This window comes from Equus asinus, chromosome 17 (assembly GCF_041296235.1).
Source record: "Equus asinus isolate D_3611 breed Donkey chromosome 17, EquAss-T2T_v2, whole genome shotgun sequence".
Lineage (NCBI taxonomy): Eukaryota > Metazoa > Chordata > Mammalia > Perissodactyla > Equidae > Equus > Equus asinus.
Window position 1 is genome coordinate 38,575,310 of NC_091806.1, and position 10,965 is coordinate 38,586,274.

Genomic DNA, 10,965 nt, shown 5'->3' on the forward strand with positions numbered 1-10,965 from the left:
TACAACCTGAAAATCAGCGGTAGGAAGAACCCTGAACTATCTGAGATTGTTTCTACCACACTCAGTTGGAAAACAGAGTTGAAAAGCAATGAACTTGGAAGAACAAAAAACGGTATGTTTCTGGCACAGGAAAGTCTGTGACCTCAGATAGGTAGTCCTAGAAATCAGAAAATATCTCGCAGGCAAATGTAAAGTTGACAATGTTACAAAGGCTGGAAAGGGAGCCTCAGGATGCTACCAGAGCCTGTTCCTGAAGAAAGGGACCCTTCGCTGTAGCAGGAAGTGATGAGAGTCCAGAGGAAGCTGGATGTCCCCAGCAACATCTGAAGGAAAGAAACAAATGGACGAGGTGACAGCCTGGTTGCCACTGAAGTGTGTAGGCTGGGAAGAAGGCAGAATTAGAAGGCTGACTCAGGAAGGGGGGAAACAAAAGAGTTCCGTTTTGGAGTGTTGAGTTTCAGAAACTATTTTAACATCAAAGGGGAGCTTTTCTGTGGCAGCCAAGGTTATCAAGGCATTTGCACAGCATCTTGGTTGTTTTTTTAAAATGTTCACTCTCGTGACTTCATTAACCTCCACACCTACTGTGGAGCGAAGTGGTATTTTTAGGACCTTATAGTACTTTATCGTAAAGTTGAAATAACTGCGGTCCAGAGAGATGAAGCGGCATGCCTACTGACAAATAAAAATGGCAAGCAATAGGATATATTGGAGTATATGAGGAAGCCATTTGGTATAAACCTAATTCGGCCTGACTTTGTTTTTCCAAAAGGGCCTGACTGTGGCCATTGAGCATGCATTGTATACCTGCTTAGACATTTTGAGATAAAGGTGCAACCTCCCTCCCCCTCCCAACGTTGGCATCTCCTTAAAGATTAAGCATCTTTCTTGACCCTGGGAACTGATTGCAGCGCTCATCTGTGACCGCCCAGCTCCAGGCAACAGACCTGCCAGCCTGCGGGGTTCACTGAGACAGCAGGCCTGTCTGCTGTTTCCATCAATTGCTGTGCTGACAGAGCAGCCCCGTGACTATTGTAAAAGGGACATTTCAATCATATGTGAAACATCCTCTTTGAGGCTATATAACCACCCCGTATACCCCCACTTCTTAGGAGCGCTCTGTTCCTTTGTGGAAAGACTCTCCTGGGCTATTATCCTCAGATTTAAGCTCAGAATAAACTCACCCAAATTTTCATTTATAGATTGGTTATGGATTATTTTCGTCGACACTAGTGATGAGGATTTTTAGGCTGCTTAATTTTAAAATGGTTTATGACGAGGATTTTTAGGCTGGTTACTTTTAAAACTACAGATAAGAAGCAGGCTCTGAGGAGTGGAATTTGTTTGCCCTTTGATCAGAGACAGTTGCATTTGTGAAGGAAATCTCCATGCCTCCCTCTCTGCACCAGGAGGAAAGGGGGATGGCCTTATCTCTGGAAACTCTTAATGGGGAAGGCAAGAACTTAAGTTGTTTACTGTCTGGCAACCTCATGTAACTGACCACCCACCCCAAAATCCTCCTTTGTCTTTAGTTGAAGATAATATTTCAGCGGTGACTTCTGCCATTTACTCAATCCGGTTGGATTCTTACCTAAAAGTTGTGGGACCGCCCAATGGCCGGACCCTACCAGCACTGGTACCATTTTAACTTTCTTTTCTTTGTCTCGTAAAGAGATGGCTCACACACCTATGCCTTAAATTTAGCCCTAACCCTCAACTCAGGGCAGCAGCAGGAGCTCTGACTGCCTGTGGGTCCTGTCCCCATGCCAGTGGGGGCAGCAGAAGCGGCAGCAGAAGCTCCGACTGCCCATGGGTTCTGTCCCCATGCTATTCTATACTATTCTCTAAATAAAAGAGTACTACTGCCAGATCTTAAGAGTCTAAGAAATCTTTCTTTCGACTCCTCGGCTCACCGACCCCACATCAACTAGCATCACAAAGCAGGCCAGGGATCACCTCTTGCTAAATTCCTAATGTGGCCTTTTTGTAGAAATGGGGTGTGAGTTGGTTCATTTTTTTTCAAATTGAGCGAACATTTGAGAGCCATCTGCAGAGTGCAGGTGTGGAACTGCTCTCAGAGGGAGCAGACGCAAATTCCCTGCGTTGTGTGTCTCTCACTGCTCCTGTAACACCTTTTCCCTTTGTGCCTTTTTAGCGCGAAAAAGTTTCTCCAAAGACCAGGTGCCCTCGGGCGCTTCTTCGTTAGAACTACATTTCCCATAATGCCCCAGGAGGCATACGTAGCTCGAGAACTACATTGCCCGAAATGCCGAGGGACTGAAGAGGTGGATAGGCTTCGACCCCAAATTCAAAGATCCACTTTACGCACTCTACAGTCCAGATATACAGTAGTCACTTCTCTCCCCTTTCCTGCCAGAGACTTCCGTTCCCAGCTCGAAATTCTGATCTCAATTTCCTCTCGATAGGAATGCTTCGGGAAAAACGTAATCGAGAAGATAGCGCGCATGCGCCCACGGCACTGGGCTTGGGCCGAGAGAGAGGCCGGCAGGTCCCGGGCTCATCCCGCCTTGCGCGTGCGCAAACGACAAACCAACACCCCGGTATTGAGGCGCGGGTTTGGTGGCGCGTTTTAGCGAAGTCGCACGTGAAGAGCAGCAGTGGCCAGAGCCAGGTGAGTGCCAGCCGAGACCGGGGCTCGGGGGCGGCACGCGGGACGAGGAGGCGGCAGCCGCTGCAGGCGGCACCACGGAGGTGCCGCGAGGCCCGGAGAGCACGACTGGGGAGGGGTCCGACGTCGCGCGGCGGGGAAGCAAACTGGGGACCCGGATCCTCGTTGCTATGCAACAGGGGCGTCGTTACTAGGTAACCGGAGAGGCACGCGTTTCCGCGGAGCAGAGGGTTCGGAGCGCTGCTCCCAGGTCCGGCCGAGCGGGGAGCGGTGGCCAGGCTGGGCGGCGAGTTTAGCGCTGAGCCCCCAGCCCCCGACCCCCTCCCCACGGCCCAGCCTCGCCCTGAGCCCTTTGGGGGACCCCGAACCCGTGGGCCGCGCCGTGTCCCTTGCAAGCGACGCCACCCAGCAGGGCTTGGCAGGGGACGCGCTGTTCGCTGTTCGAAATAGCACATGCCACTGACACCGTTTCTCAGGGAGGCTGGGCCCGGGGGAGGGCGCGGCGAGCCTGGGAGGCTGCCCCTTTGCCCGTCGCCCTGCCCCCAAACAGTTGCTGGGCAGCAGCTGTCAGGGGTTTAGCGGGGGCTGCCCCCACCTGCCAGGACGCTGACTTCATTCTCCTCAGTGGCAGCGTCGCCTCATCTAGGAGCTTCCTTTCCACGCAGCTGTGATGGTCCAGTAGCCGGTGCATATTTAGATCAACTTTAAAATAAGTCCCCTCTCCCCGCTCCCCCCATGGCTCCCCGTTGCTACCCTCAAGGCTTCTTGGCGGGCCTCTAATATTCATTTAACAAGCACTTATTAGTAGTCATCGTTCTATGCTCGGCGCTGGGGATTCCAAGAAAAGTTAGACAAACTGACCAGCAGGTGCTCAAAGTCTGATGGAGAAGGCAGACATGATAAACGGCTAAATGATGCCACAATGTAATGAGTGGTGTGTTGGCAATCTGTGCTGCGATATTGCTGTAGACGTTTACGAAGTTCTGGCAGAAACATGTTAACTCCTGGCAGTAACTCTTAACCCCGTTTAACCCCGTTTTACATTTGAGGAGCCTGCAACTCAGGTTAAGTAATAGGCATCAGTTAAGTAGTGGCTTCTAGCCTGTGGCACGATTGAGCCTGCGACGGAAGTCGAGGGTCCTTGGTACACTGCTCTGCCTTTAGGGTTTTGCCTAAAGTGGACTTTACACTGCTGTGCTTTGTGGCAGCTGTCCGGGATGTATCAGAAGCGGTCTAAAAACACAAGCCTGAGAGCCCCTCTCTGGGAGAGTCTGGGTGTGTTGGTCCCGGGTGTAGACATTCTTGCTGTAACGGGCCTCACAGGCCATTCTGATGGGCGACCAGAGCTGAGGACCGCTGCTCCATAGGGGCAGCTCTGAGCAATGATGGGAAAATCAGGGCCAGCAGAGGGCACCAAACCAGCTGCCCCTCCTGCCAGGCAGTGATTCATAGTGTGAAAGGAAACTAATCAGAGAAGGAACCTTAGCAGGGGGGTGTGGACTGCCCCACCCTGCCCTCTTAGCAAACCACAGCTAAACATATAGAGCCTGTCACTACTGTAGTAAGTGCCCAGCTGTGCCGGCTTCTCCTGGCCCTGTCTGGGCCCTACTGTAGCTGCCTGAACAGAAGTAGCAAGTAGTCCCAGTTCTTTGCTGCCTTCATACGTGCTGGTGCAAAACCATGACCTCTAAGCCTAGCAGGTAGGTCGTTTCCTGGTGTGTGGTCTCCTCGTGCGAGTCCGAATGTCCTCTCCCTTTGAGCTGGGTGATTTGGGGCAGAACTTTAAGCGCCTTGAGGGCAGGGACCATGTCTTACTGAGGCAGCACGGGGGTGTGGAACAAGCAAAAGGGCGAGAGTTAGATCCTGGGTTCTGGAGTCACGTGCCAGTTCTGCTTTGTGAACTTGAACAAGTCACTTGACCTCCCTAAGCCATAGTTTTCTGAGCAAAACGTGGAGAGTAGTAATACCTTGTAAGATTGTTGTAAGGGTTGAATGAGATGCTAAAATAACAAGCACTTTGTAAATTATAAAGCAACACAAAATATATATGTGTGTGTGTGTGTGTATACACACACTTTGTTGTTGTTGTTGAGTGCCTGCTATCTGTCTGAGGTCAGGCACTGCACGAGGTGAAGACTTTAGACATACTTCCTCTCAGAGCACGAGACTGCTTCAGCTCTTGACTCCACGGCTCCTCTTTATGAAAAGTATTTGATTGGGCCGAAGTGAGGAGGCGTAATGGTGGTGGGTCAGATTCTTGCTGCCCGGGATTAACCTGGAAGAAATGCGAAGGAATCCTGTTAAAGAAAACAAGTAGAAGAAATGGAGCAGCGGGGGGTCTGCACTCTTATCTGCAAAGGGCGCCCTCCAGAATCCTGTTTGATTTGGTTTCCGGTGCATTTCAGAAGGTCAGCTGGCAGGGCAATGCCAGCCTCACTCTGGAGAGTTTATTTCACGGTCCCCCAGCTCCCCTCGACCAAGGCAGATGGCCGCTTAAAAATTGAGGCTGGCACAGAATGCGGGAGGTGGCCATGGGGGCAGCAGCTTACGTCACCCTGACCTTCTAGAACGGAGGAGACGACATCTGATCCCTCTTGGTGGAGGTCCTTGGATATAGAATCCAACCCAAGATAGCAACCCTGCTCTTCAAGTCCCCAGTGTGGTTATGACCCACATAGCTCAGGCACTGACCTGTGCTTTCCTCGTCTCTGACGGCTGGCAGGCAGGAACCATCTGGTTCTTGATTTGTGCCAAAAAGGGTAGAAGGCTTCTCAGCCTGAGGTCCTTCCACATGGATTGCGTATTTTGCAGCCATGCTTGATCCTCCAGGTCTTAGGAGGGACTTAGAAAGTCCAGAAAGCGTCCGAATGTGATATTTTTCCATCCGTTTTTTGGACCCTCCTCCTTCCCACTAAGCAAGAATGGGAACATGTCTTCTGTCTCCTCCGTCCTGATGGCTCCAGATTTCTGTCCAATTCCCCGAAGTTGCAAAACTTCAGACACCTGGCTGCTCCTGCCTCAGGGGCTTCACTCAGCCTCGGATCTTCGAGTCTGAATCATGGGAACTCCCTGGAGCTGCAGGTTCATTTCTGAGCCTGGAAGAGAACAGGGGCTTTGCTGGTGCTGTTTCCCATTTCTCAAGCATGGCGGCAAATAGAAGTTGGGATCGAACCCATTTTTCTTGGCTCATCCTCGCCTGCTTCAATGAGTCGGTACTCGTCGGGTCTTAACTTGCCTATGGCATCGTGTTCCCGACGCGATCAGAGCACAAAGTGCTTAAGTGAGTTGTCACCAGTCATTCACAGAGATGACTGGGAGATGCCAAGTCCATTTTAGCTCATGAATAGTCTATTGTGTGACTTTCTAAGTCACTTCGGAGGCTTAAGTTGGAGACGATCCAGCAGGTGGTGTGTGCAAGGGTCTGATGTCTGATGCACCTGGATTCAAATACTGGTTTCCTCACTTACTACTTATCCTTCCTTGATTTTTCCATCAGTAAAATGGGGGGTAATAGCAATACCCACCCGATGGGTTGTTGTGAGAATTCAATGAGATAGGTGACACATGGTTAGCTTTTTAACAACAATAATATCTTTCCTTAAAGGTGCCTTAACACTTTTGCTACATTGGTGGCTGGAATGTTGAGCTCATTCTGCATCAGTGGGTCTCAACCTTGCACAGTGGAATCACCTGGGGAGCTTTTGCAGGTCTACTAAGCCTAGGCCACAACCAGACAGTGACATCAGAGCCTCTGGGCTTGGGGCAGAGGCATCGGGACGTTGTGAAGCTCCCAGGTGACTCTGATGAGCTGCCAGAGTTGAGATCCACTGTGTTACCTTCACTCCCAGTGAGTATGCGATTGGGAAGCAGAAGCTTGGCTTCAAATTCTGGCCTTTCTCCTTAGCCCTGTGACCTTGGCAAACACTTGAATCCTGAGTCTCAGTTTCTTCTCATCTCATCAGTAGGGGCAGGGAGGGTAATACGGGCACCCCACATGATGGTCCTGCAGAGCAAACGGCATCTGTGCAGCTATCGTCTTGCTGGAGCACATAACTGAGCACTTTCCTTTACATTGTTAGACAGCGGTAATCCTATTTGCGTGCTACTTTTGTTTTTTGTATCAGCTTTCTCATAAGTAGATTATAACCTCCTTGGGGACAAAGCTTTAGAGTCTTATAATTTTTCTATGCTCATAGCACCTAAGACACAGAGACAGACTTTCAGATTTTTGGAACTGGAATAAGCCTTAGAGAGATCTTTTCATTCATCCCAAGGCATTAAAGAATACTGGTCAATTAATATGCAAGTGGTAAAGAATTGGAAAAAGGGAGCTATGAATCAGATGCTTGTGCCCAGCTTAAGTCGAAAGTCCCAGCTCTGCGTTTCTTAGCTAACAGGGTAGGGGAGGAGGAGGGTGTCGGGGCAGGTCATATCCAGGACAGGGGGTTCTATGCCAATTCTGGCTCTCTGCTCACTCTGTGCTTCTCTCCTGGCAGACGCAGCCATGGCAGGCGCAGGCAGCAGTTCGCCACGGGGCAAGCAGCATCTTTTCAAAGCCATCCTGATGGTCCTAGTGGCCCTTGTCCTCCTCCACTCAGCCTCATCCCAGTCCCATCCAGACTTTGTGCCACCAGGCCAGCAGAGGAGGGAGGCCTCGGTTGATCTCTTGAGCCAGATAGGCCGATCTGTGCGGGGAACACTGGATGCCTGGATTGGGCCAGAGACCGTGCACCTGGTTTCCGAGGTAAGGAGGGTGGTCCCTGCTGTGAGCACACGCACTGAGGAAAGGTAAAGGAGATGTTGTTCACGGCCACCGTGTCTTGGCCCCACACTCTCTGTGTGTCATGAGTCATGGTGCAGAGAGCCTCACGTTGCACAGAATGAAGCCAGACGGTACCTGCCTTTTGGGCTCCCGTTGTTTCATTCCTGCCCTAAGGCCTTTAATGCCAGCCCCATCTTTCCCATGTTCCTGCCCTTTCTTTGCCAGAAGGGCTGGGAAATGAGCCATCTTTACAAACGCATGTCACTGGGTCACTACACAGTCTGATCCGCATCAAGATCTGAGTCCCTTCCTCCACCTGTCGAGGTGGGGGCGGGGCCGACTCAGGGACTTCAGGCTTCCTGAGCGTGGTGCTGCACACTTTGGATAGGTCATACTAAACTGCAGAGCCCGTCCTTTATAAAATCGCTGATAGATTAGAGCTGATTGAGTCCTTTTTCATTGAAATGTCTACACAGACCCTTTATAGAGCTTTACACATTACTTCACACACCTTCCTGATTCCCTGGGAGCCTAGGAGGACCCCAATTTTACAGGGTGACTACCACAGGGATTTGATACCCCCCACCCCATACACACACATACATCTACTACCACCAGCAAAGTATTCTAGCAAATCCACTGAATTAGGGCCCAGAGGTTCTGGGTTCTAGTTCAGGAAGGAGAAGCGGCCTGCCGTCCATCCCTGTGCACCGGCAGGTGGCTGTGGAAGGGACCCCTCAGCCAGGCCTGGACGGCCAAAGCTCTGGCTGAGAAGCAGGTGGGAGACATCCCAGCCGGGCCCTGCCTGGGCAGTGGTGGTGAGGCTTGGAGGAGAAGAGCGTCATTCGCTCTGGACTCATGTCAGCCCCGCTTTCTCCGCAGACCTTGTCTCAGGTGATGTGGGCCGTCTCCTCGGCCATCTCCGTGGCCTTCTTCGCTCTGTCTGGGATCGCTGCACAGCTGCTGAGTGCCTTGGGGCTAGATGGTGAGTGGCAGAGAACTGGTTAGGTCGGCTGGAGCTTGGCCTGTCCCTTCCTGTTTGTGGGAGTTTATGTTTTCAGGGTCTAGACTTTTCCCCAGCTACTTGACCCCTCCCGGGTCTCCCCAGAGGCAAGCATAAGAGCAGACTGATTACCACCACCTCCCAGGCGTTTGCTTCATGTCCATCTAGGTGGGGTGCTCAGCCCTAGTCTCTCATTGAGCTGGTACCACAACCCAGAGCTTTACCCCCGTTTAGTAGATGAAACGGGCTCAGCCGAGGAAAGTAATCTGCCCACAGCCGGCAGGAAGCCGAACTGAGCTTTCAGCTCAGGCTCTGTGACCCTTTCAGAAAGAGTCTCCCTTTGCAAGGGGATAAGCTCTGTCCCTTTTTTGCTTCTTGCCCCCTGTGTCCCCTCACCACTCCAGATTGACCGATTCTGCAATTCTCCCCCCTTCTAGGAGATCACCTCACCCAGGGCCTGAAGCTCAGCCCCAGCCAGGTCCAGACCTTCCTGCTGTGGGGAGCTGGGGCCCTGCTCGCCTATTGGCTTCTGTCCCTGCTTCTCGGCTTGGTCCTGGCCGTGCTGGGGCGGATCCTGTGGGGCCTGAAGCTTGTCCTCTTCCTGGCCGGCTTTGTGGCCCTGGTGAGGTCGGTGCCTGACCCTTCCACCCGGGCCTTGCTCCTCCTGGCCTTGCTGACCCTCTACGCCTTGCTCAGCCGGCTCATTGGCACCCGGGGCTCGGCCCAGCTGGAGGCCAAGGTGCGAGGGCTGGAGCGCCAGGTGGAGGAGCTGCGCTGGCGGCAGAGGCGAGCGGCCAAGGGGCCTCGGAGCGTGGAGGAGGAGTGAGAAGGCGAAGGGACGCCAGCCACCTTCGTTGTACCAAAGAGCTGCGCCGCTTCAGGGTCACAGAGCCCTCCTCCCCTTTTCTTGCCCTGTCCCTGAATCTTGAGAACCTTTATCTCTGCCCCAGACTCCCTAACTGAGAGGGAGGAAGACCATGCCCCCTGCTGGTCCTCTGTCTGGGGTTGGTCCTCTTAACCCTTTCTCTGCTCCCAGCCTGTTCCCTGCCAGGGAGGGTGGGAGGGGCCCCCCTCCACCTCCTGCATCTGCTGTCAGCAAACATCACTGCCACTGGGCTCCCCTGACTCCGCCACTGCCTTGCCCTCCTCGGATGCTCTTGCTCGTCTGTCTTCTAGCTCCTCCTCTGCCGAGGCCTCAGTTCCCTTCCTGTTTGTCTCCCTCCAGCCCTGTACTCCTGCCATCCACAGTCCCTCAAGGCATGCTCCTGTCCCCTTCATTGCCCAACCATGGGGAAGAGGCATGGGAGCTGAGGGGAAGGGAAGGGGGGATGTTCCCACGTGGGGCTGGGGCTGAGGACGTATGTTGCGTCTGTTACAAGTGCCTTAATCCGAGCCAGTGGGGCCCTCTGCTTGCCCGCTCCTGTACTGTATCTAGGGAAGTGCCCTGTGGCTGATTTGTGTCAAGAAGAGAGTGATCCCTCTCAGGATCTTGATTCCCCTTCAGCTAAAGCAAAAGATGACTGCTTCATAGGACTAGGACCCTGCAGTGGCCGTGGGATCCCCTGTGGGGATTTCAGAGACCCTGAAGGAGGAAGGAGGACTCATCTTCTTGTCTGCACAGCTCCAGGTGGTTCTCTACCCCTCCCCCTCACTCTCTGCCACCAAGGAGTTGCTGATCAGGGCCTAGCCCGGTGGCCTAGGAAGCACAGAGCAGACACACCGGAGATGCGCACACAGCCCTTTGCCTCCGTGTGCTCTGCCCAGAGCAGGGGACTCTGCTGGCTGACCTCTCTCCATCAGGACTCTCATTCTTCCCTTTAAGATCTGGTGGAGGTGGGTGTCCTCCTGTGCCAGGCCCAGCACAGGATGTGAAGAAGAAATAAATGCCTAGTTCTTAACTGTTGAGGTTTGATGTGGAATCACGGCTGCAGTGATATATATTTTTATCAGCGCTTGATTGATTTTAAATAAAATGCACGCTATTTTATTATCTGGATCCATATAAAATGTATTTGCTCCCTCTGGATGGCTTTGATTTCTCCCCCTACAGCTAAACGCATTTCTGTAGAGCTGCCTGGCTTTCTTGCCTTCTCCCTGCTGGGGCAGTGTGAAGCTGGTAGAAAGGGAGGGATGGGGAGCACAAGAGAAGGCTGGTACCAGGTGCCTTCCCTTCCGGGAGAGTGTGAGGAATGAGGAAGGCATGCCGGGTTAGAAAACTTCCAAGAGCTGACAGGATGGTTGAAAGGGGGCTGGGGAAGCTACTCCTTCCACCACTGTGTGCAGGAGCCTCAAAGGCTGGCCCGAAGCCAGGAGAAGACCTGCCTGCCCTCCCTACCTCCCCGCCCCGAGACAAGCATTTCCTGGATGGTGGTTCTCAACCTGGCCCGTGGATTGGATCGGGGGCCAGGGCGTGGTTTTTTGTTTTTAAGCTGCCCAGGAGATGCTAATAGGCAGCCAGGTGCCCTGCTCCCAATACTGCCTGCCAGGCAAGGCTGGGCCTGGAGGCCAGGGCCTGGGAGGCAGGGTCCGTCCGGAGCAGGCCAGTGCTCCTCCCTCCCTAGGGCCACAAGG

The 10,965-nt window shown here is 53.0% G+C and overlaps 1 protein-coding gene across 1 annotated transcript; it reads left to right on the plus strand.

Annotated features, from left to right (window-relative positions):
• The first annotated feature begins 2,256 nt into the window (after window positions 1-2,256).
• On the plus strand, window positions 2,257-10,390 carry TMEM109 (transmembrane protein 109). Its single transcript, XM_014861782.3, has 4 exons — window positions 2,257-2,632; window positions 7,126-7,373; window positions 8,274-8,376; window positions 8,832-10,390. The coding sequence occupies exons 2-4, from the start codon at window positions 7,134-7,136 to the stop codon at window positions 9,218-9,220; spliced, it is 732 nt and encodes a 243-aa protein (XP_014717268.1). The 5' UTR covers window positions 2,257-2,632; window positions 7,126-7,133; the 3' UTR covers window positions 9,221-10,390.
• Window positions 10,391-10,965: the final 575 nt, after the last annotated feature.

Bases quoted from the DNA above. Each gene is read 5' to 3' on its own strand.
- TMEM109 (XM_014861782.3), top strand. From the start codon at position 7,134: ATGGCAGGCGCAGGCAGCAGTTCGCCACGGGGCAAGCAGCATCTTTTC. The intron at 7,374-8,273 runs GTAAGGAGGGTG...CTTTCTCCGCAG, and splicing joins CCGTGCACCTGGTTTCCGAG to ACCTTGTCTCAGGTGATGTG. The intron at 8,377-8,831 runs GTGAGTGGCAGA...CCCCCCTTCTAG, and splicing joins GAGTGCCTTGGGGCTAGATG to GAGATCACCTCACCCAGGGC.